We start from the raw sequence: 26,192 nt of genomic DNA, 5'->3' as shown, positions 1-26,192 counted from the left end.
ACAATCTACAAAGTACAAACTATAACATGAAACCACTGGACATGTTTAGTGAAAGTTTGAAGTTATATAATTCCCGAGAGATGGCTTGAAAACCTTGATAGAATCGGAAGTTTTGGTGTAACAAAGTAGTGATGTGAAAAGGTACTTTCCAAATATAAAACTAGGCAAAGGATAATTTTGTTTTATTCTATGCATGTCAAGGCCCTGTTGACGTTACTGGTGAACAAGATTGGAGATCCTGACTACAAGATTGCTGCTCGTGCTGTTCACTTATTGCAAAAGTTAGGTAAGTGATTCTAGCAATTAAATATTGAATCATTGCGTTGACAAAGTAGCAGTTTATGTGAATGTGTCAAAATCTGTTTATTCATGTACATGGACAAAGTGAAGTTTGTATAGAAGATAGGATGTTGGCAATTGTTTCAATTGAAATGTCACTTGAAATGCCACTAGATGATAGTGTTGCATCAAGGGCCGTGCATCGGAACCGGGTACCCGAGTTCCCGACTGATGTAAAAAACCGGTTTTGCAGTCATCGGTGTATATGAATAGAACCATTTACTCTTGTGTTCTTCTTTCCAGTTGAGGTGCACACCACCATGAAAGGTGTGGTAGTCACTGAAGTAGAAGCTTTGCTTTACCGAGCCAATGTCAGCTCCAAAGCACAGTAAGTATGGAACACTATGAATTGCACACCAACCCGGGACTTGAACCCAAGACCTCTGGACAGCCTGTCCGTGGTTCTTCCAACTGAGATATTAACCTCTTCGCGCAGGGACTATTTGTACAAAAAAATTTGATTTTCGCAAAAGGCAACATTTCCAGCCAACTTCTGATATACAGCCAAACACCACAAATACATACACTGATTCGCAAGAGTAATTTCAACAGTATTTGTACAATACTTTGTGCTGAAACCTCATATGTTTCAATACTCCGGGGTGTGCACTCGAGCGAAAATTGTACAATAGGCTGTGCACAACGGCCAATTCAAAATCAACACGCTGTCCGCCTCCACAGACTTCACGGACTGTGTGTGTGTACAAAAGACACGAGGGATTAGCGTGTTTAGACGTCACCCGGAGGCGAGTTGAGGCAATCCTGACGTTTTAGCCTGTCAGCCGTGCCTGTGTATAAAAACAGCCAGTGCGTGTTATCACGTCCTCCAACGCGAACTGGTTAACTTGGAATGTTCTTTTATGGAGGAGATGGACATTTCACGACACCTGTCTGTTGTTTTTTTTTTACATCATTTTGCTTTCTTCCTTTTTTTTGCTTCCAAGGTACTATGCCGTCTGCTTCCTGAACCAGCTGATCTTGAGTCATGATGAGCCTGATCTTGCTACCAAGCTGATTGTAGTCTACTTCTCTTTTTTCAAGGTAGGTGAAAAAATGATGAGTGGTCCACAAAGTGGCTCATGTTTGATTGTTAATTTCTTTGTATTTTCAAAATATTCTCAGTCCGAGTGAAGTGTACTTTTGATAAAGTTATTAAAACTTTCAGGATTTGAAGCATCGTCTGTGTACCTGTTTTCGAGGCATCAAGTTTCCGAGGTTTGACCTTGTAGTGACACGTGCAGATTTGTACCACACAACCAGTTGATTCGTTGTGTACGTGTTCCACCGCCAGCCCCAAAAATTTGGAAACCAAAGGCTATGTCGGTGCTTTTCTCGTGCTTGAAATAAATCCTTACACGCTTGAAAACCGGTACATCGAGGATACATGTACCACATTTGTCAGTCTCATCTTGGAAATCTTGTGTTTCGTCTGGTATGTCATCTCTAAATCAGTCAAATGTAGCCTCTCAGTCAAATTTTGATACTACCATGACTCCGGTAGCACATCAACCTTTCCTCTGCATGTTTTAGTGGAGTCTGGAGTCTGTGAACATATGGAATATGTACATGTACTTTTACATTCATAGTTCACAGTATATCGTTATACAATTTTTGGAAGTTGAATTATTTGAAGTCCTTGCATTCCTTTTTCAGTTCCTTTCCAATTAACTCTTTCTGTTCTGGTTCAATATACAGGCTTGCATGAAGAAACGTAATGCTGATCAGAAGATGCTGGGAGCTGTACTGACCGGGGTCAACAGGGCTTACCCATACTCAAATGGTTGGTATTTATACGAGATCTCTAAAACATTTTTTTTTTTTTAAGTTTCAAAATTCCTAATTTGCTTTTCCATAATGGCTACTATCCTCTCCAATCGCAAACAAGAGAGGGCGTTTTTGGACCACTTTTGAAAGCCCTTTGGACGGGACACAACGTGTGCGTACTGGTTCAAGCGCATATAGTAGGCACGACCTATTTTATTCTGCATGCATGTGCACAAAGCCATAGCGTCCTCACGTGAGCGTCCGGCGTTATCAGCGTTCGAATGTCACTCCCGATGGTCTCCCCCAACTCTCCCTTTCTTACCGATGAGGGAGTAGTTGTGCACAGAGACCATAGTGTCCAAGTCATGGTATGGAACTGAATCTGAAGCAAGGCTAAAAAAAAAAAAAAAATTTGTCACAACCTACGGTTATTTTCCCAAAAAATTACAAAAACACTAATGAAATAAATTCACTGGATGTTTAGTCACGAAATTTTGAAGGAAGTTTCAGAGTATAGGCAAACGACCCCTTGGGCTTTGCATTCTTATTGTTTTTCAAAATCACAAGTGTTAAATGATAATTTGGATCCAATCATTGCCGTTTTAACGACAGACGTCTGTGCGTGCAGTGGTTGCAAAGAAATCCTGGACCAACCTTATCAGCGAAATAACCTTAGTCACAAGTATAGGATTCAATGCAGGCCTCTACAAATGGTACAATGAAGAACATCATCAGAAAAACTCATAACAGCTAATTTTGAACAGACCAACACCGTTGACAAGCCAAGCTATGAGGGGTGTGCATCAGAACCGGGTACCCAAGTACCCGACTGCACCTTGTTAGGAACCTGTTCCAGATTATGGGATCTGGTGCCCGTAACCAACTTTACAAATTACTTATAACTTCTCAGACAATGAAGAAGAAATATTTATAATGCCTTTCTAGGGAATTTTCAAAATCAATACCAGGCTGTATGGAAAATCAAAACAGATTTCATCATTTCGCGCATTTTAAAGTTGCAAATCCTGTCTACCGCACTGTAAACACTTGTATCTTGCTGCACTGACGCACTGATGTGGTAGTGTTATCGTGTGCACCTTTATGAAAATTCTGAATAGCAACTCCAGGGATTTGAATTTTGGGGTTGGGATTCTGTTATGGGTGCTCTGGTACTCGTGTCTTACTTCAATAGGGTACCCAGTTCCCGTACTACCCGTAAATGCACACCCCTACATACTATGCTTAACACAGAAGCATCTGCTAAAGTGAAGGTTCTTTGCTGACAGTAAGCAGAGCCATGAAATTGGGTCCCAATAACAGAATTTGTAATACTTTTTTCTTCAAAGTTGGAGATGAGAGAGTCGGTGAACAGACGGACTCGTTGTTTAAAGTGGTCCACATTGCGCCCTTCAATACTTCCATACAGGCACTGCTGCTATTGAAACAGGTGCTGGATACCAGGTAAGTACTCCATCTAAAAACATTATAAATCAAATTAAACTATGACCAATCTTGATGAGGGCACAACTTAAGCCCTTTACCCTCCCAAATCATCGAGTATCATCTTTGCATGATTGAAAGATTTTGAAAGATTGAAAATTGATTAAAATTTGAATACTGGAAGATTTAGAAGGATTGAGGGCATGTCATGATTTATATCTTTGTGGATAATGAAGGATTGTACAAAGTCTCTCAACACAATTTATGCACAAAGATTTTTCGGTTACCAAGAAATTGGGTTTACAAATTGAACAGAAACCCCTAAACTAAATAGTGTGCGCCTATTTAAAAGTGACATCAAAGCAACAGGAAAAAAAGCATGTAATATCTTAAATGTTTACGCGAATGTTAACCAAAAAGGGATGTCTGTATACTTTTCATACATTTAGGAGGAATGGATATTTGCACAAAATAAGTTCCAGAGTAAAGTTCGTGTAATGGACCCTTTAATAGTGACCATCTTCAAAGCCATGATCATCAAAGCAATTATGTCCCTAATTTTAAGAAATGGTCACCACCAGGTGTCGTACCGACTGATCACTCATTGTATCGTACTTTTTGTGTGTCAGGCAAGCCATATCAGATCGCTTCTATTCAGCTCTGTACAGCAAGCTGCTGGATCGAAGTTTGGAAAACTCCCCCAGGCAGGCTATGTTTCTGAATCTTCTCTACCAGTCCATGAAAGCTGATGCCATCATCGGCAGAATCAAAGTAAGACATTCAGCAATTCGTAAGGGAGCATCTACATGTAAGACTCCAAAACATCCCATTTTGAACACTGAGTAATAGTCCCCTCATTATTGATCGGTCAGGTCACAGCTAGATTAATTAATCCTCAATAACAAGTCCTCACGTAGTGACCTGATATCAGGTTCCGTTTGTCATGCATCAGTAACATCTGTGCCAAGTTTCAAGACTTTATACCAATTTGCACACACTGGATTGTCAAAGGGAGGGGACTATAAGCTTAACACTAACGAGTACTTATATAGCGCTTTTAACTAAGATCAAAGCACTTTTACACTATTATGTAAGCTTATTTTTGTGACTGGCTACAGCACCTTTATTTGGACTTAACAAAATAGCTCTCCACCGGTTTTTACCCGTTGAGAATGTATGCGTTCATGTGACTTGCACCCCTACTTGATACTTGGTTGGTTCTTCTCCTAAACACTCTGCAGGGGAGTTTTAGCAGGAGACCAGAAACACCCGGGAAACCCCTTCTCTTAGCTATAAGTGTAACTGGGTTCTTGCATTGCATTACACAACACACAGGACCTACGGCTGTACGTCCCATCCGAAAGACGAAGCAATGGAGTACAGAAGTGTGACATAATTTAGAACCAGAAAGTGTAGTGCAAACGAATGGAGTACGCGCGCGTGTTGGTTCACAGGCCTGAATCACGCGCTAATGTCTTTCACACACATTTTGTGCGGTGACGTAGGCACTTGGGTACTCCATAATGGTTAAGTGTCTTGCTTAAGGGCACAAGTGTCCAGACCCGGGCACGAACTCACATTCTGCTGCCTCTGAAACACCAGAGCATGAGTCTGGTGCTTTGCTCTTAACCGCTCGGCCACGACACTCCATATTCTACCCCTCATTTCTGATGAATGCAATTTGTATCTTCACTCTGATTAGTTGGGCAGGTAGATAAGGTTTGTTTCTTTTTCCCTTCCCTAATTTAATTTGATTAGTTCTGTAAATCTAGTGCTGGCAGACAGCTTGTTGTTAAGAGAACATTTACAAGCTTGCTTAGAATGGACTAGAACCCACGGCCTCCTGCTTACAACCACAGCCCACTTCAGCACTGAGCTTACTTTGGCCTGTTTTACAACTTCAAGTCTCACCTATTTTTTGCATGTGTTGTGATTTATGTTTTGATTCCCCCGTCCCTTAGGCATTTGTCAAGAGGCTTCTGCAGATGTGTTCCACCCAGCAGCCACCGTTTGTCTGCGGTGCCCTGTTCCTGATCTCGGAGATAATGGATATACGACCTGCTCTTCGCAGTGCTGCCATGGATGCTATGGTAAATAAATTATCAATTTATCACCGTTATTAGAACTGGCAGCAGCATCCTCAAAGAGTGTTTGGAAGAGGGTAGATGGCTGTAAAGGTTGAAATTGTGTGCTGCAAGTTTGCTGTGCTGTCTCTTTGAAATGGTTTTTGAAAGTTGATCTAGCAGTGAAAAAAAACCAACAGCTTTCTTCTGCTTATAGTAATGCTGATGCTGGTTAAGCTGTCTTAAAACTGGGAAAAGGGGCTAAAGTTGTTTACTTGACAAAGGTGAACTAAAGTATTGGAGCACAAGTGCAACCTGTATAAACTTAACTGTTCAACTCAGACAATTTATGTTTGCCACAAGTTTCACATTTGCATTCATTTTCACAATTGCGTGAAATATAAAAAAGTAAGTAAAGTCTGTCACGAACCAATATGGCCCATCAGGCTGGCGTTTATCTCCGGTTTTCAGTAGCATGAAACGACTAAGAATATTTCTACTCCCCCTGGATGGGATGCCAGTCCTTCGCAGGTTACTCCCCAGCTAATGCTGGTAGCCATTTATACTCCTGGGTGGAGAGAAGCAAGTGGGGGTGAGGTTGCTTGCCCAAGGACACAACATAATATGGCCAGCAGCTGGATTCAAACCCCCGACCCTCCGATTATGAGTCACAAATTCTAACCACTAGGCCACACTCCCCACTGCATGAAGTATGAACACGACAAATTCCATTGACAGCTACGTATGTGCATAACAGGCTAGCTGTGATAAGAATATTTTTTAAGCACAAGTGAAATTTTTTTTCAGTGGCAATTGCAAAACTTTCAAGTATTAGAGTATTGTTATTGAAGATGCTTGCCTGCAGAAACTCTTAACTCCCCAAACATTTTTGTCAAAGCACCTACCTGAATACTACCTGAATCCAATGTCCAAGAAAATAATAATAATAATAATCGGCATTTAAGAACGCTCTTATTAGTCAACTAAATCACAGCGCTTACAGTACTACCCCTGATCATTGGGCCAATTACACATTCCAAATACCATCTCAGCTCCCTGGGGAGTATACAGCTCGATGCTGCCTGTTAGGCGCAAGGAAGCTAATTCAATCACAATAACCATCTCTGCCCTCACAGGTACCCATTTACTCCTGGGTGGAGAGAAGCAGTGAGTGACAAAGTGCCTTGCTCAAGGGTACACGCACCATGACCCCGGCTGGACTCGAACCCACAACCCGCAGCTTAACCCACGACCTGCAGCTTTACCCACAGACCACGAATCCAGTGCCCTTAACCACGAGGCCACAGCACTCCAAAATAATAACACATTCATTGTATTTTTATTTACAATGTACATCAAGTCTCACGTTTAGTAATTGTGGTGTTTTGCCTCACAGGATTCTGATGATGAGGAACACTTCGTTGACATCGATGAAGAAGATGACGCCAGAACAGATAAGAAAGGAGAGACAGATGTTGAAAAAGACGCATCCAAGTCAGCTTCATCTTGGGTGCATCACAAGATAGAAAACCCAGGTAGTGTCTTCAATAAGGGGATAATAAAGAGATGGAGTGTTTATAAACGTGTGGATTAAAACTGGGTAGGGGCCTGGCTACCAATACTGGCCCGAGCCCAAGGCGACCAGACCTCTAACCGGTTTTAAACATCACGTTTATAACTGCTCCATTACACTATTATCCCCATTGATAAATACCTTTTTGGTGATAAACCAGAAAAGTCAAAATTTTTGTTCTACCATTTTACTTTGTGTCTGGGACTTTTCTATGGTGCGCGCGGTGCGTGCGGACAGGTCTCCTTATATGGAGATCATATCAGTGGCTCTTCAGCTGGTGGAGCGCGCGGCGTGTACTGCGCTGCATGTGGCACGGAGTGCGGGTGTCTGTGACCGGTTTCAAATATCGCTGTTTAAACAGTGACCCATGTTTTACCCACACTTTAGCCCTGAAAGACCGGGTTTATATTTTGACCATCTCACAGCCGAGAGGGGGGGGGGGGGGATTCTGCCCCTCCCCCCCCTAAGATCTCGGCTATCGATGGACAAAAAATTATGAAACTCAGTACATGCATAAAACAACTTATCATGAACATACCCAAGAAATTTCATGGCTATAGGTCAAAGGGTTGTGAAATTATGGCTAATTAATTATTCATATGTACGAATGGTAATTGTGCTTTGTGTACACTAGGTATAAATTCAGTTTTATTCACAATTTTATTCGTGGTCCGAATTTTATTTTTTTGGTATCAAAAGATGCGCGAGACTCGAGCTAAAAAGTCAGAACAGCTTGGGTCACGAAAAAAACATTTGTTCAAGGCTTTTGCGGAAAATTTGAGGGGGGGGGTTTGAATTCCCCCCCCCAGTCCTTTTAGGGTTAAAACCACCCACGTGACGAGTTCTCGACCATTAGGAATGGGTAAACTGTCTCAGGTATATATTACTTCAAAATTATGACACTCTTGCAGTCTGTCCTCAATTTACTAACTGTTACAATCATTTCCTTGATGTGATTTAGAAGCTAAAAATTACAACCTGCAAGATTTCAGCAAACAGAAAACATACATTGTACCTTCATGACATGGAATGCATTGTGTACTCTGTGCATTCTGTTTCCACAGTTTAATTCTACATGTAGCTGCAGTGTGAATCACATGCAGGGTCACTTGCTCATAAATCTTTTTCCGTTGATTTGATTGCCTTGATTGGGTTTTTGTTGTCAATCCAGACAAGAAGACACAGTATGACCCAACCAACAGAAATCCACAGTTCAGCGGTGCTGAAGGCAGCGTCTTTTGGGAACTGACCAAAGTGAGTTCATTTCAGCATTCCTGTGGATGTTATTCAGACAAAAACAACTACACAAGTCCTCCCAACTGACAAGCCATTGAAGTGAAGTGTGTCAAAGGCATTCATTTGTCATTGTTTCTCATCCCTTGTAATGTGTGACCTTACTTGTCAGATTAAAAAAAAGGAAAAAAAATCCCTTTTGAAATCTTGAATTTGTGAAGGTGTCTATAACTATAAGCGTCTATACATGTATAAAGCAAAAGAAAATGGGTATTTTAAGGGCTTCCTTTTAGGCAAATACAAACCTATGCCATAGACCCTACATTGCTCCAGGGCCCTCAGCAGCTTTCCAAACCCTCTGCCATGTGTTTTTTAGCTATTTTGTTTCCCCCAAAATTTCACCGCTATTTAACCAGTTCTCGCCGGGATTATTTTGAAGAGAAAGGAACGAGGCGCGGGATTTATTTTCACTCAACCTCAAGACGCACCATTGGAAATTTCCGTTAGTAGTTCGTTTTTTTAAACGGCGAAGCGCACGCAAGCGTTGACACGACGTCAGATCAGTGCGCTACATCGTGTAGCTGCATTCGGCTCATTGAGAACGTGTCTCGGATGCTGAATTCAGGCCCAATTCAAAACATGATTCAGCAACTTTTGATTTGAAATCGAGATCCTAGAATGTTGTTCTCGAAAAATACAGCTGAAGCTGAGCTGAAACTTCATCAGGTTAGTTGTTTATCACCCTTCTTTAGATTTTGAGAACGTTTGTTGCTTCAAATGAACAAAATGCACAAATTACAAACGATGGACTATACCTTTAACACTGGTTCACATTAACAATCAAGGACTTACCACTCCAATTTCTGTCTTATATTTCATGTACAAAAATGCAGATTTCAGCTCTTTTGCTCCGCTAAAATCCTTTTTGCATTTGATGATTTGCAGCTGCAGAACCACTACCATCCCTCGGTGGCGCTCTTCGCTAAGACCATACGCGAGGGTCTGAAGGTACACTACATGGGCAACCCCCTGCAGGATTTCACACAGATGCGCTTCCTGGATCGCTTTGTGTACAGAAACCCCAAGAAACAAACAGAGAAGGGTAATTTATGCTTTACCCCTCCCTCCCCCCCTTTTTTTAACAATTATATTATATTCATTTGCTATACTCATTAATATTCGTATTTTTTATTAAACATGGGTTGTAGACTGGTAAAAAGTGTAGTAGTTGGGTTTTGTTCCAATTCTGGCAAGTATTATACAAATTTGGTTGCATGCTCCATTTCCTGTCGGCTGTGCCATTGCAAATTATAACACCCAACGATGCCTTTTAGCATGGCTTGATTATCCCATCACACTCATATGCAGTTAGTGACATGTCTGTGCCTTGCACACCCATATCGGATAGTGAGATGCAAGGTACAGTTTGTGTGTCACAAGACTACACAGAGTGAGGACCCTTCCAGTGCATTAACACGACTAAATGGTACCTTTGGGAGGCACATTATCGTAATTTTTTAGAACGGAGGGAGACACCAGTCATTAGGGAGACATGTCTCCCTAATGTCACAGCCCCCTTTAGAGGCAAAATTTTACTGTTGCAATTAGGTTATGTTTGTAGCTCCTGTTCTAATTAGTAAAATTATCAAAATTCAAGGAAAAAGGATTTAGGGAATATTGGGTTAGGGCACATTTAAGTTTGAAAAATTTCACAAGTCTATTGGAATGTCTCCCAAATGTCTAATCCAAGGTAATTATTATTATTATTATTATTAATTATCATTTGAGGATTACTCAAAAGTGCCCTAGGCACTGTAGCTTGCGATCCTGAAGAAACCCTTAGAGAAAAGACAATCAAGAAATTACATATGTAGAGGTAAGAGGAAAACCCAGGGAATTGGGTAGGGACTGAAAACCCAATCCACATGTACCGGTAGACCTGGGCAGGAATGAAACCTGGACCATAGAGGTGAAAGGCGAGGAAAGAACCACTGCGCGCCAACCTGACTCATAGTAGTGGAGCTGCTTAGGTCCATTTTTGGCCCAAATCGTGCACTTTGTGGTAAAAGCATGAAATTTGGCATGTGGGGTCAAAATGGGCTAAAAATCATTTTAAGATCGGGACCCATCCTGGATCTTGCCCATTTTGGGGGCGGAGTTTGATTTTTTTTTAAAGGGGGTGCAAACAATACAAACTCATAAAAACTGTATTTAACATCCATTTTCCTTGTTTTTCTATGGTTTGAAATAAACTTAAACATAAAATATAACATTCTAGCATTCTAACACCAGTTAATTTCTACCCATTTTGTGGGCGTGGCCTAAATGTACAAAAGAGGCAGTATATATTAGCAGTTTGGTTCTAATAATTATGGAAAACATTTTTCGGTTTGGTAGTAAAATCCTGAAAATTGGCAGGACAAGTTAAAATGGGCTGAAAATAATTTTAAGAGGTGAACACATCTTGGATCTTGCACATTTGGGGGCGGAGCTTGATTTTTCAAAAAGGGGAGTGCAAAAAATAAAAAAACTAAGAAAAACTGTATTTAACATCCATTTTCCTTTGTTCTTCATGCTTGAAATAAACTTAGACATGAGAAATAATTTTATGAGAAATAACACGTTAAAATTGTGCAGCAGCAGGATTTCAGTCGAAACCAGTGAGTTTGGTGGTTTGAGACATCATCTTACATTGAAAGACATCATCTTACATTACCGACGCGCTATGGCGACGCGCGCATACCAGAAACCAGAGCCTTTTTTGGCCAATAATCGTTTACTTCGTTTCGTATGAATAAAAAGGAGTAAATGCTTCAGATTTCAAATATGCACTTGTCATTTACAAGGCTGGGTTGGGGCAACCTTGAAATTATAAAGCAAAAAAATTCTGCGCAAAAACTACTGCATTTATTCAAGTTCTAAAGTACAAATGATACCATATGTTTGTATGAATAAAGCATGGCATTTGCTTTTTCTACCACTTTCGAAGCATTTACTCGCATCTGTATGAATGAAAATTAAGCAAACACTTTCACTAAAAACCATTTGCTCTTGAGTAAATGGCCTGCAAAATGTAAAGCTTTACACGTTTATAAGTTTGCAGAAAATAAAACTATCGTAACCGAAACGGAAAGCGGCACGGGGGAGGGTCACGTGCTGGAGGACAGATACAAAAAAAGCGCACCAAACGTGACGAACGCAATGCCGTTTACGTGCACAATGCGTTGTGCATCGGCACCCATGGTCTACATGTGGATTGGCTTTCAGTCCCTACCTGATTCCATGGGTTTTCCCCAGACTATTCTTCTGGGGTTTTCTTCCCACCTCTAAAACTGTAATTTCTTCTCATTGTCTTCTCTCTACGGGTTTTTTTTGGGGGGGTTTGCGAGCTACAGTGCCTGGGGCATGCACTTTTGAGGATCCTTGGTTTCATTACCAGAAAAAAAATATATTTATCGTTTACTTCGTTTCGTATGAATATAAAGCACATAATTACACACAATGAATTATGCGCAAAAATTACTGCATTTATTAATGTTAATCGCGAAAAAGTACAAATAATACCATACGGTAGTTCGTATGAATAAAAACTGGCATTTGCATTACTCCCATCTGTACGTTTCGTATGAATATAAAGGAGTAAATGCTTCAGATTTCAAATATGCACTTGTCATTTACAAGGCTGGATTGGGGCAACCTTGAAATTATAAAGTAAAATAATTCTGCGCAAAAATTACAAAAGTACAAATGATGCCATGTTTGTATGAATAAAACATGGCATTTGCTTTTGCTACCACTTTGAAGCATTTACTCGCATCTGTATGAATGAAAATTAAGCAAACACTTTTACTAAATTCCGTTTGCTAAATTCTGAAAATAATTAGTTTTTACCTTTAAGCTTTTGCGACACTATAAGCGTTTACTTCGTTTCTTATGAATAAAACGGAGTAAATGCTTCAGATTTCAAAAATTTACTGTCATATTTCAAGGTTGGGTTGGGGCTACCTTGAAGATATTAAAATACATAATTCTGCGCAAAAATTACTGCATTTATAAATGTAAATCGCGAAAAAGTACAAATAATACCATACGGTAGTTCGTATGAATAAAGACTGGCATTTGCATTACTGCATTTATTAATGTTAAAATTACTGCATTTATTAATGTTAATCGCGAAAAAGTACAAATAATACCATACGGTAGTTCGTATGAATAAACACTGGCATTTGCATTACTCCCATCTGTATGAATAAAAATTAATCAAAGGCTTTTACTGAAGACCATTTGCTCTTGAGCAAATGGCCTGCAAAATGTAAGCTTTACCATTTATAGGTTTGCAGAAAATAAAATTATCGTAACCGAAACGGAAAGCGGCACTGGGGAGGGTCACGTGCTGAAGGACAGATACAAAAAAGCGCACCAAACGTGACGAACGCAATGCCATTTACGCGCACAATGCGCTGTGCATCGGCACCCATGGTCTACATGTGGATTGGGTTTTCAGTCCCTACCTGATTCCATGGGTTTTCCCCAGACTATTCTTCTGGGGTTTTCCTCCCACCTCTAAAACTGTAATTTCTTCTCATTGTCTACTCTATACGTTGTTTTTTTCGGGGTTTACGAGCTATTGTTTGCGAGGATCCTTGGTTTCATTACCAGAAAAAAAATATTTATCGTTTACTTCGTTTCGTATGAATATAAAGGAGTAAATGCTTCGGATTTCATATATGCACTTGTCATTTACAAGGCTGGGTTGGGGCAACCTTGAAATTATAAAGTAAAATAATTCTGCGCAAAAATTACTGCATTTATTAAAGTTCATAAAGTACAAATGATACCATGTTTGTATGAATAAAACATGGCATTTGCTTTTGCTACCACTTTGAAGCATTTACTCGCATCTGTATGAATGAAAATTAAGCAAACACTTTTACTAAAAACCGTTTGCTAAATTCTGAAAATAATTAGTTTTTACCTTTTAGGTTTTGCTACACTATAAGCGTTTGGTATGTGGCCAGACCGGGATGTGTTATAGGTAAAAAAAAAATGAAGTGAGGTCATAATGACGCCATCCTGAGATTTTATATGAATATTTGAATTTTTGGACCGTTTAGCCATATCTCACGAACGCAACATGCAAAGTTAAAAATTCTTTTTGTATTTGGTTTGTAAGGTAATAGGTATTTGCACAACATTTTTGAAAAACTTGGGTAGGTAGATAATGGTACTAGTATGCAAAGTCCGAAGTGACGTCACGATGACGTCATCGTTTGATTTTTTTAATGATTTTTTAAATATTTATGATTTTATTCTGCTTCCAAAATTGCACACTTTCTTTCATCGGATTGACATTAAACTTGATTCAAACCAAGACCACAATGAAAAAATGTGTATTGAGAAGGGTTTTAAAGATGACGTCATTGCAGGGCATGTGACGTCATGTGATAAAATTATATTTTAGGAATTATTCTAAGCATTTGAACAACCTTTAACTGCATGAAGCACTATGACAAGTGACTGCAAAAGGACCAACGAAACATAAACATTTGTAAAATGCGAAAAGCCCTGTGTTCTGTTTGCAAACAGACATGGTGATTTTTTGTATTTCATCTTTTTATTTTTAATATGACGTCACGTGACATGTGAAGTCATATTAAAATTGCATATTTTGAAGGCCAATATCTACAGAACCACTGGTCCGATTGGGTTGAAAGTTGGTATGTACCTAGACCGGGATGTGTTATAGATGAAAATTGAAGTGACGTCATGATGACGTCATAATGGGTTACGTGACGTCTCATTAGAGATTAATAGATTTGATATTTAAAAGTCAATATAAAATCAACTGTGAGAGACCTGAACATGATTTTCTTGGGATATGATAGAATTATCGAGGGTCTTCATTTTTTATATTATGTGCAAAATCACGTGACCCTTTCTTCCGGTTGAAACCGGAAGTGCCTTGTAATTTAAAATTGGTGAAAAATGTGAACTTGCTTTCAATGATGTATGCTCTGGCGAAGTTGTTCTTTACCATAATATTATAGTTATAGATGAAACTTGATGTGACGTCATCACGTGACATGTGACGTCATAATTCACAGCCCTATGAGAATATAATCACATATTATATACCACCATTTATTATAAACAGAACTACACACCCTTCCTTGATGGAACATATACTTGAAACTTTACATGTCACAAGTCACAAAAAAATACCGAAACAGTCCTGTGTTTGTCCACAAACATAAATCTAGTTTGAATTATAACTTTCTCAAAAGAATGGACCACCGTTATCATACTTTTGTAATGTGGCAGGCATTGCCTCAGGCAATGTCTTGGATTCCCGTGTACAAAGCCATTTGTCAATTACTTACGGTGCTACTGGAAGTGCACTGAGAAGTGAATATAACATAAAACCGGAAGGATTTTACAACAATTAAACAAATAATGGAAATGTTAAGTGAGGAATGCCCAATACAAACAAGTCAGGTGTTTTTACAAACACAAATGCCCCGCAACCGTGACTGTTCCCATGACATAACACCACTCTTTTAACATCAACTTATGTACCTTGGTCACATGGAACATTCATTGACAGCATTAGTGTCTTCTGTAGGTTTTATATGAATTAATCCCTAATCCCTATGATCTCAAAATAAATACAAGATTTCTATTGTTTTAGCCACTGTGACCTTGACCCTTGACCTTTCGACCCCCACTGCGATAGGCCTATTTGGATTACCAAGAACGATCCACAAACCAAATTTGAAGTTCGCATGTAAAGTATTTCTCAAGTTATCGCGCTGACAAAATTTCTATTGTTTCAGCCACTGTGACCTTGACCCTTGACCTTTCGGACCCTTGACCTTTCGGCCCCAAATTCAATAGGCCTCATAGGATTACCAAGAACAATACACAAAGCAAATTTGAAGTTCATATGTTAAGTATTTCTCAAGTTATCGCGCTGATTAGATTTGTCCGAACACACACACGCACACCCAGTCGTTTTTTGCTATGCTTCCGAGCATTGGCTTTGTGTTTTCCTTTGTCCCTGTAATATAACACTCTCCCATAGACTAAGCACACAAACCTGCGTTCGAGGACAATAGGCACCTTCCTTCGAGGATCAATGGCCCCTTTGTGCTCCTTTTGTTGTCTGTCCTCAGGCGTAATGCCATGCAGGAACACACACCCACACACCCACCCATAGTTAACCGATAAAAAAGTTGTGTTTTTACCAGCAAAAATGATGATTTTCCCTCGTTTGAATCAAGCTGCTCTAATGTACCGCCTCTTTACATATTTAGGCCACGCCCGCAAAAGGGTGAAAATAACACGTGTTAGAATGTTAGAATTTACATCCACTTTGTTTCAAAGCATGAGAAACAAAGTGGATGTAAAATACAGTTTTCTGAGTTTTCTTTTTTTGCACTCCCCTTTTTGAAAAATCAAGCTCCGCCCCCCAAATGGGCAAGATCCAAGATGCGTTCACCTCTAAAAATTATGTTTAGCCCATTTCAATTGGACATGCCAATTTTCAGAATTTTACCACCAAACTGAATGATGTTTTCCATATTAGAACCAAACTGCTAATGTATACCGCCTCTTTTACCATTTAGACCACGCCCACAAAATGGGTGGAAAATAACAGGTGTTAGAATGCTAGAATGTCTTATTTCATGTTTAAGTTTATTTCAAAGCGTAAAAAAACAAGGAAATTTGATGTTAAATACAGTTTTCATGAGTTTGTATTGTTTGCAACCCCTTTTTTGAAAAATCAAGCTCCGCCCCCAAAATGGGCAAGATCCAGGATGGGTCCCGATCTTAAAATGATTTTTAGCCCATTTTGACCCCACCTGCCAAATTTCATGCTTTTACCAGAAAGTGCACGATTTTTCGCTTAGCAGCTCCACTATAGCCGGTTGCATATGTGTTCCATTTTTGCAGTGAAAGTGTCCATCATGGAGCCCAAAGGCAAATCCTACAAGCCCTCCGCCATCCGACTGATGGCTGTCAACACCAAGGATTACCTCAAGACGGCCCAGGAGAAGATCCCTATCGATGAGCTCTTCTTTCACAAGTGGGTCTCATACTAAACGTTGTAATTCAGTTTTATTTGTGACTTTGCGTTTAATTTGCAGAAACTTTGAGCCAATATTTTAAATACCATTCATAAATACCTAAGACAGTTTGCCCATTCCCATTGGTCGAGACAACTGCGCCACATCGCATGCGTCAATCTCAATATAAGGAGTTGTTTACCAGAGGGCCTTACCATTGTATCGCCAGAGGGATGTTTTGTTGATCAAAATCGTTGAAAATTTATTATTTCTAACTTGTTTTGACTTTTGGATTGAAAAGTCTTGATTTTTATTTGACCGAAAAGGTATTTATGAATGGGAAACAATATGTGCTTGGTCGGTATTAAACACTCTGTTTAAGACCGGTTGGAGTCTGGATGCTGATAATTACCCTCGCCTTTGGCTCGGGTAATTATCAGCATTCATTCTCCAACCGGTCTTAAACATAGTGTTTAAAATGTCTGAAGCACACATTTATTCCCGTATTAAACGTTTAAACATTTTTTAAAAGGCTGATGCGTGCCCATTATGTCTGCAGACCAGCATGTTTGAGATGATAAATTAACAGTGATTGACATTGTCGATAAATAGCTGGCAGTCATTGAAAAAATAACACTTTACCCCAAATTTAATCAAGCACTGTGATGCTTCTGGTTTTGTAAATTAAATAGGTTTGAATACTTTCTGATTGTTTGGCCAACTAAACTGCACAATCATAAGCAAACAAAAATCAGCACTCCTCACTGTCCCCGCTTATTGATCAACTTAAGGAATTTTACTTCACTGTAAAGACATGACATTGCTTCACTAAAATGGGCGTAACTCTTGAATGGTTGGTTGTTTTGGATGAAATAAAGATTATTGTTCATTTCAGAAAATTTCCTGTCACATACGTGAAAACCAGTACATGTATCATGAAGTTCCTGAAAATATGATTGGGTATTTTTTGGGACACCCTGTATAAATGTTCACTTCACATTATATTGTTTCCACAAACTTCAAATTACCTTTACAGAATAGCCTCTTGCATGGCGATGCAATTTATCAGCTTTTATTTTGTACCAAAATGTACACATTCTGCCATGTGTACATCCATCTAGATGCTACTTTAGTCTCTACCTGATGTATCCATATTGTCCTCCAGGTATTTCACCTCAAAAGGGAAGAAACCCCAACAAGTCACCGACAGAAAAAAAGAGAAAAGTGTCAAGGAGGATGATGATGATGAGGATGACTTTGAATTTGACAGCGATGCATCAAGTGTTGACGATGATGAATTTGACAGGATACTTGGTAAGGGTTGAAATATGCTCTCTGGAGATGTAATGTCACATATTAAAAAAAAAATCTGTCAAATTAATTCCATATTCAAGCATTTTTTGGGGTTGAACGTGTCTGTTTGTTTAAGTAGGCGGCATGGCAACCTGCTAAAATGTTTGGTTGGTGGGTACTAGACATTTCAGTTCAGTTCAGTTTAGTTTATTTCCACAGTGCCAAACATTTTGAGAAAATGGAGAAAATGTATACACAGTAAGCCAGTTTGGTATGTCGATGAAGTAGTCCAGGTCAAAGGTCATTCGGTATAAAATCGCTGACGCGATGATGATACGCGATGTTACACAGATGCCCATTCTGGATGTAAATAGTGCACGAGCGTCAGGTGCCCATCTCCGCGCGCGTTCATACGTCTTCGATTATCCTGAATGACCCGTGACCCATATCATTGTGAGCATGTGTAGTTGAATACCGAACTGGCTTATTGTTTTGGGTAACTAAATTTTGGTTTTTAACGCACCTAAAACAGTGTTCCTGCGGACACCATATTTAGAAGCCATCTTTAATGTAAATTTTCTTCCAAACGATTCCAATTCAGGCGGAATAATTTCGCAGATTTTTAAAACTGTCCTACATGTATCTTCATTTTGCACAAGATTTCTGTCTTTATCGACAAGATACTTCTCCGGGTAATTGCAAATGATCATACGTGGCTTTATCAGACCAGTTCCAAAGCCTTGTAGCCTTAAATTACTTTGGGAAGGTGTCTTTGTATTTTTTGCCATGTTATAGAAACAGTGGACTTGGAAGATACTGATGAAGATGATGATGATGATGATGATGATGTTATGGACTTTGCTGGGTGAGTTCTAAGATGATGATTAACATGAAAATCCCCCTTTTTCTATTAAAAATGATGCCTTTTTTATGTTCATTATATTAATTTTAGAAAAGGTCAATGCTGAAGGGTGTGTAAACAAGATCTGGCAATGTACAGTGGCAGTAGATGGGTTTAATTGTCATGCTCTCTCCGAGTCTCTGGCAGTGAATTTGTATACACGTCAGTGGTTCGACACACATCTTGTTTTGAACTTGAACTTGGTTGCTGTACACGGCTCTGCGGGGCCCTGAATTGTGGGAAAATATGAAGTTGCGATGAGAAGTGTAGTAGAAATATTGTACAAATGACTCTCAAGAGTCAGTGTTTGTGGTGTTTGACTTAATTTTAAGAAGTATCTTACCTTTTTCAAAACTGGTGTTTTTCGGCCAAAAATAATCCTGGGGCAAATTGATTAAGAGGGCTACTAAACTTCTGGTTCTAATGCATTCCACTTGACAGGATATGTTTTGCCCAAGGTGATTTGGACGCAGACTGACCTGTAGCCTAATGCCGCCTTTCCAGATTTTGTTTTCAGACTGTTTTGATTCAGTTTCTGTTGCTTATGTTTGCTCCAAATTATCTAAACTGTAGGCCTTACTATGCGATGAACACAAACCTGAAAATGCACAAGTGGAAAGATTGCCTTAATCCACTGAGATGGCATACGTATTTATTTTGGAGTTTTTATATCACCCATTGCCAACCGACTGTCAAGAAATTTGGGTATAGTTTCTTGGCATCTGTTCCTTTTTTCTTAGTGAGGTGAAACGGAAGAAGAAAGACAAGACAACAAAGCAGAAGGGCAAAGCTTCTGAAGATGACTCAAGTGAGAGTGAGGAGGACTTTGATTATCCAGACGATGAGGATGAAGGAAGTGAGATAGGAGAGGACAACTTTGACTCCACCGATGACGATCAAGATGACGATGACAATGATGATGAATTCAAGATTGCCAATGATGAATTTGACGAGGAAGGTTTTGGGGAATCAGATTCGGCAGGTCAGTTTGTTTACCGCAAATATCCTTAGTTTCTTATACAGGTTGTCCCACAAAAAAACCAGTTGAATCGGGCATGTTTTCAGAAAAGTGGGGGTAGTATTCAAAATCATGTCTAATGTATTGCTGAGTAAGTAATTGGTGTTCCAAGTACTTTTTAGTTGGTTTCATTAGGATGTTTTGTTCAAAAGATACAGCACTCCCAATATGGGACTTGAAAAACCACATGGGCCACTTCTTTATTTATCAAGTTAACAGATCGAAGCCGTAGAATAAGTCGCACGTTACTCTTGAACAAAGGAAATAAATCCTTTGTGTATTTCTCTTACTGCGCTTTCTTACTTTCAAGGAAAGTGGCCTAAGACGATTTTCAACCCTTGAGTTCGATGAAGCATAGTGTTTGTTCCAATACATCGATTTGAATGATATAAAGTTTGTATGGTAGACTGGTTATCTGACTTTAAGAGGTAATTTGAAAATATTCCAAAACCCACATGCAATGTACCTTGATTAATTGGTGGGACAACCTGTATTGTCATATAAATCGGCCATATAATGGCTCTACACTGGGTCATGTCTCATATAGCAACTGGTAGCTGATCTTAAAGGGAATCTGTGTTTTTAAAGATACTGCCAACATAATGTGGTACGTGGTCTTCCCGTAGATAGTCAACTGTGACAGGCTTCCTGGAGCACCAAATCATTTCAAAGCACTTTGATAATTTCAATGATAATTTCAATAAATTCTGTATCTGAGACTCAGTTAGACTCAGACATTTATGGATGTCTCAGACAGTAGGGCTAATCCAAAAATAATGTTAGTGTAGGGTTCGAAAATCCATCATATGTCAAATCGATTGCAGTACCCCCTTTGTACTCTGATTTTTAATCAGTGATTAAAAATCATTAATTCTCTCAAAGGAGATGATAAGTTTTGGGACCGAGGTCTATGAGTAGGCTCCTAACAAGTCGTAAGCTTTAGTTGAAAACTCCATCTTCGCACATTTTTCTCCTTATGTATTCAAACTGTTTGTCGACTTCAGAAGAGCATCCATCACCAGCTAAGGCAACCAAACGGAAAACCAAGAAACCCACCAGACAAGCTGATGCTGACAAAGACTCGGATTCCGAGAGGGAGATGGACTTTCTAGGAGCCATGGGAACCGGGAAGAGAAAAGGTGGGGCGGCAAAGAGGGGCGGCAAGAAGCGGAGGAAGGTAGAAGGAGCCGGGCAGAGTGGAGGTAGCTTACAGGCAACGGCAGAAGAGGTATGGACGGCCATGGAAATTCCTCAGGCAGAAAGGCGGTGTTTTTAATCAGTCGAGCAGTAGCGACTCAACTTGAGTCAATTCAATTCAATTTAATTCAATACTACATTTATTTCCATACTGAAACAATAACATAACAGAAAGCAAAATACAATATTGTGGAGGCACAATCCTAATAAGCCAAGGCTTGTAGGGGAGTGCCTTTAGAAGAGAAAACAAAGACATAAGATAATCAAATAGTTAATTAATGAAGTCAGACTCATTGCTATTATCAGTGACTCAGCTCCACTCAAGTCATGACTCAGCTTCAGTTACTGCCAGCAAATGACTCTACTGAAGTCAAAGGCTCATCAACACTGGGATCCTTGGATCCTTTGTGGTGACTTACATTATAACAAGCTACATGTGCTTCAAGTCAGGCGTCTTGAACTCGCAAGGTGCAAGTTATTATGCATCATACCATGGGCTTCTACATCATACTATCATTACAGAAATTATTATCCCTGAATCATAAATGAAAAAAGCAATTGCTGAAAATTAAGCCAGTCTCAGTTTGCGATACTATGGCTCCCATAGGAAAGCGCACATGTAAACAATGTGTGATGTTATTATGTCTTAGGTCTTTTGACTCAAGCAGGAATGTGACTGTATTGGTAACAAGCAATGAGTCCAACCTGGGTAGGCTGGTCTTGAGTAATAACCCTTTATCATGCTGCCACCATTTCAATCTTGTTCCCTGTATCCAATAACAGTACTGAGTGATAATGTTTTTTGTGTGCAAACAGAAACCCGACTATTTGAATGGGAAAAAAAATCAAGATGACCGCATCATGATAATAGTTTATAACTTGACACTTAAAACTGTGGTCTGGATGAACCATGCATAGTTCTCACTTGTACTTGCTCCAGTATTTTAAGCAAGTATACCAGATATGCAAAGCTTTCATCTGGCCTAAATGTTGTGGAAAACCATTTTGATCTCTAGATATTGTAGCTATGTTGTTTATTTATTCGTCTAGTTTTCATCATTGATGGACGACCATGTTGGAGCCAAGTTTGACAGCATTGGACTAAATGCCATGGCAAACAAGGACAACGCAGGTATGATGCTATTGAACAATTTTAGCCTTTGTATTATGGAGTGTTTGAATAGGTCTCTGATATAGCTGTCAAATTTGTTGAAAACTATTGTTTTTCAATCATCATATTCAAAAATGAGAATAAAATCTCTCGCTGTAAAAAAAAAAGTTTAAAAAATGACTTTTTCCAAATGACTAACCCTGACCCTCCTAAAAAGGAAAAGAAAGCGCCCTCTATTGCCGCACCTCCTCAATTTTTTTTACCAAAGAGCACCAAGGAATGGGAAATTGCACCAAGGCAAATGATCGAGAGCACCAAGGCAAATTATGGAGGACAACAATGTACATGAGGACATCAAAAAAGCAAAATAGTACCCCACCTTGTCTGTACTTTCCAAGCTTGAAGAAAAAAAAAAAAGCAAAAAAAAAAAAAAGCCGCGTCAATTCCGTAACTTTGGTCTGACCAGAGACCGAATATTTTTTTTTTTGGCCTAAGGGACAAAAACACTATACATTATGAGCAGCACCTCAGAGCATTGATGATAAAAAGCTGCCACCGCCCCCCCCCCCCCCCATCCCTTTTACCATCACACTTATTATATTTTCGGTAAAGCCCTCCATGAAAAGTGTCCCGCTATCCTACTGTTAAAAGACACATGTGCCAATGTGGGCGGAACAGATTTTGTGAACATTTATGAGGAAAAAGTCATGAGTATCCAATACGATAATGTATTTGTAAACCAGTATCCGTCAAACACTGGATATTTGTATTAGGCCACATGTATACACAGACTTTATAGACTCATATGACATTTCTTACCTCTCAGGCCACTGCATTGGCGTCAATCTGTGGGGGACGGGGGGACATGTCCCCACCCCCTCTCCTACTTTTTAAAGTGGGGGGATATCATATCATTTGTTCCCCCCCCCCTCTGTTTTCATCCATAAATAGCCGATTCAATGACTACAAACTCGAAAATGCTGTTTGAATGATGAACTTTTGCTCAAAACAATTTGGTTAAAGTGGTCAGAAATTTCTCAGATCGCACCACAAAACATCTAGAAGAAAGAAAAAAAATGCCGTAAGGGCTTCGCACTCGCATTAGTTCTGATCAAGGTTTGTCCCCCCCCCCCCCACTTTTGAGAAGCGATACACGCCCTAAGGCCACTGTAAAGTTTAGGATTAAGCTTTCCTTTGTGTTTATCAATACAGATGCCAAGCAGCTGAACTGGGAGATCAGGAGGGACAAATGGGTCCAAGGACGAGACCCCAAGAGCATGATGCTAGCCAAGAAAAAGGGCAAGTTCCCCAAGGGTAAGCCCTTCCAGAAGGGCCAGGGGAGGCAGCTGAAGAAGGGAGGATCATCAGCGGGCGGAAAGGCAAATCGAAAGAGGTCATCAAAGAGATAATAACTGGAGACATTTTCACTTGATCTTTGTGAGACCGATCCAGACACTGATTTTGGGAATGGATGTCAATAAAATGAATCCTACCCCTTTTAGATCATTCAAAATCCATTAGGTAGTTGTGGCGGTTTTGAACAGGATTGATGAAAGTAGTACACAGTCCAGTTTGATTTCTGGATTTTTAATACTCTTTCTTCTGTATGTTAATAATACATGTAATAATAATACCAGAGTCTGATATAGCGCACGTATCTACCAACAATTAGGTGCTCAAGGCGCTGGTAATTATGTATATTTTTAAAGACAGGTAAATGAAGTTCATGAGAAATATGAGACCCATTATGTAGCACCTTTTATAACGGGTATACAAGGTGCTGCGGCGCATATTGCAGCCACTGCCAGAAACACTGGGGCAAACCCCTTCTCTTTAATAGCGATAAGTATTACTGGGTTCTTTTCCGTGCATTAAAAAAACACACGGGACCTACGGCTTTACGTCCCAACTGACGTTTTCATATCAATTGCTGCTGTACATTCACAATCATTTGCTCTTTATTTGGGCTTTAATTAATTTTGGGTACATTTGGTCAATACACGTATATGATGGCATTAGAAACTTTCAAAAACCAACACCAACTGTATTGTGATATATTATACGAATATTGTCTCACGACTTCTGGACATTCATATTTTTTCCACAGTTCTAGTACGTTTTCTTCTTCAATAGAAAAGGTCCGCTTCTTACTGTTTGAAGCCTGAGTATAGCACTGTTGTTTCTTTAACTTGAAATTTCAGAAAATTGACTCAAAATAGGGGATCTATGAACGTTCTTCAAATTTGAATGCTTTTTGTCTGAGTCTGATGTCATCAATGTGTTACATCTCCATCTTCCTATTCATCATCGGAGTATTCCAACAAGGAAAACCTCTCATGAGGTTTTCTTCGATCTGAGTGAACAAGAATGATGATCTTACTCGTGTCGTTTCCAGTTTCCGCCTTTTGGGAAAAACTCTGTGTAATTATTACGGTAAAGGGGGACATTCCCATAGGGTTGTGCACAGAATGTTTCCAACTTTAATGACCCCTAACCCCAATTTTCCCTTATCCTACCCCCACAAATTTTGGTATTTCTATGTTTTGGACCACGAGCAATCGATCTAGCCTATTTGGGACAGTATACTTTGCCTCTAAATAGGAGTTGTGACATTCGGGAGACTGAAATGTCTCCCTAATATTCAGTGTCTAAGGTAAAACTAATGACGAAAACAATGTCTCCTTAGGTAAAGGTAAAGGTCCCGTAGCCATACTGGCCGTATAGGGGCAGTGGGATGTTGGAGGTCCACTGTGTCTTGGGCGTGGTATATGAGTGGCGGGTCCCAGTCCTCTCCTCTCGCCGTCTTACCTTCCCTGAACGAATCAGGTACCCATTTTACTGTTGGGTCGTCAGAGAGAGTTTTCCAGTTTTTGGTCCGAATGGGATTCGAACTGCCAACCGTCCACTCCGTAGCTCCACGTTCTAACCGCTCGGCTACGAGGCCCCCTCTTGTCTCCTTAAGGGTACATTTAACAGGAATTATTGTCACACTATTCGAAATAAACTCTGAAGATTTGCAGCTTCGATACTTGGTTTTCCTTCAAGTTTTCTTGTAATTTCAATGCCAACGCGTACTGTGCTGTATAGACATGTAGAAGAGGCAACAGCGACTAATTTGGTATGCCATAATCTCGGTTGATTATAACCCAAACAGTCTTGACTTACCAAACTAAACGGAGAGCTGGATAGCGTTTAATCAAAATTTCGGGAACAAATCCCCTGATTGTCTTAAAGCATAGTATCATCGACCCTGATCACAGAATGGCCATTCTTAGATAGCTAGATCAGACTAAGGCCCATTGGCGCCATGCCAAGTGGGGCCAATTTTGCATTTAATCAAAATGTGTAGATTATGGAAATATGACTTAAGAATGATTTTAGATCAGACATATTAACATAAAAACGGCCCGAAAAGCGTGGAGGGTGGACATGGCCTTCACCCTTTTTTTTCCTTTTTTGCTGATACCATTAGCAATGGTAGAGGATAAAGTGAAACCAGTTTGTATTGATGCCTTAACACTCATGGAATATAAAAATATAACTTAAGAGTGGTTTTAGGCCAGACTAATTACCTTAATTACCTCCTATCGTTGCAAGGCATTTGTTTAATCCTGCCAAGTTTCTTTAACAGTTGTTCTGATGTCTTGCGGTGATTTCGACACCAAGTTTATGAAAATAGGGCATAACTTTGACACGAAATGTCCATTTTCCAACACAGGTAGGCCTAAATGTAAACTTTTCCCATTGAAAAGTACATGTACATGAAAGCGTGCATGACAGTGCCGACTAAGAGATTGAATTGAAACTGTGCAAATGTACTACACAATTTAAATTGGGAAAATGAAACCATTTTTATTGATGCCTTGGCACTTCTTGAACATGAAAATATAACTTTAAAGAGCCTGTTCCTTTTGGCAGACTAATTAACTTAAATTAAGAGCTGCGCAAACAGGGCGGGGCTGCAACCCCCCCCCCCCCCCCTCCGTGTACATTTTGGCTCCTAACGTCGCAATGCATTTATTAAAGTCCGCCAAGTTTCTCTGACAGTTATTCTGATGTCTTGCGGCTATTTTGACACCAAGTTATTGAAAATAGGGCATACTTTCGTCACAAAATTTGCAAATACCAAAACAGGTATAAGCTTAAATGTTAACTTTTCCATTACACGTTCCATAATGTATATCGATCGGAGGG

At 39.6% G+C, this 26,192-nt stretch overlaps 1 protein-coding gene across 2 annotated transcripts in view; it reads left to right on the top strand.

The window, feature by feature from the left end:
* The window catches only part of LOC119740888 (CCAAT/enhancer-binding protein zeta-like), a 32,546-nt gene extending 7,520 nt beyond the window's left edge, over nucleotides 1-25,026 (top strand). For both annotated transcript variants that reach the window (XM_038216356.1, XM_038216355.1), the window contains exons 8-24: nucleotides 202-286; nucleotides 583-667; nucleotides 1,284-1,380; nucleotides 2,035-2,119; nucleotides 3,450-3,564; nucleotides 4,173-4,314; nucleotides 5,505-5,633; nucleotides 7,003-7,141; nucleotides 8,351-8,433; nucleotides 9,358-9,514; nucleotides 16,366-16,498; nucleotides 17,644-17,792; nucleotides 18,567-18,636; nucleotides 19,413-19,654; nucleotides 20,695-20,918; nucleotides 21,938-22,019; nucleotides 23,211-25,026. In XM_038216356.1, coding sequence (XP_038072284.1) covers nucleotides 202-286; nucleotides 583-667; nucleotides 1,284-1,380; nucleotides 2,035-2,119; nucleotides 3,450-3,564; nucleotides 4,173-4,314; nucleotides 5,505-5,633; nucleotides 7,003-7,141; nucleotides 8,351-8,433; nucleotides 9,358-9,514; nucleotides 16,366-16,498; nucleotides 17,644-17,792; nucleotides 18,567-18,636; nucleotides 19,413-19,654; nucleotides 20,695-20,918; nucleotides 21,938-22,019; nucleotides 23,211-23,407 — 2,214 coding nt within the window. In that variant the 3' untranslated portion in view covers nucleotides 23,408-25,026. The remainder of the gene's footprint in view (nucleotides 1-201; nucleotides 287-582; nucleotides 668-1,283; nucleotides 1,381-2,034; nucleotides 2,120-3,449; nucleotides 3,565-4,172; nucleotides 4,315-5,504; nucleotides 5,634-7,002; nucleotides 7,142-8,350; nucleotides 8,434-9,357; nucleotides 9,515-16,365; nucleotides 16,499-17,643; nucleotides 17,793-18,566; nucleotides 18,637-19,412; nucleotides 19,655-20,694; nucleotides 20,919-21,937; nucleotides 22,020-23,210) is intronic.
* Nucleotides 25,027-26,192: the final 1,166 nt, after the last annotated feature.

This window comes from Patiria miniata, unplaced genomic scaffold, assembly GCF_015706575.1.
Source record: "Patiria miniata isolate m_02_andy unplaced genomic scaffold, ASM1570657v1 HiC_scaffold_5, whole genome shotgun sequence".
NCBI lineage: Eukaryota > Metazoa > Echinodermata > Asteroidea > Valvatida > Asterinidae > Patiria > Patiria miniata.
This window is presented reverse-complemented; position numbering and strand designations above follow the sequence as displayed.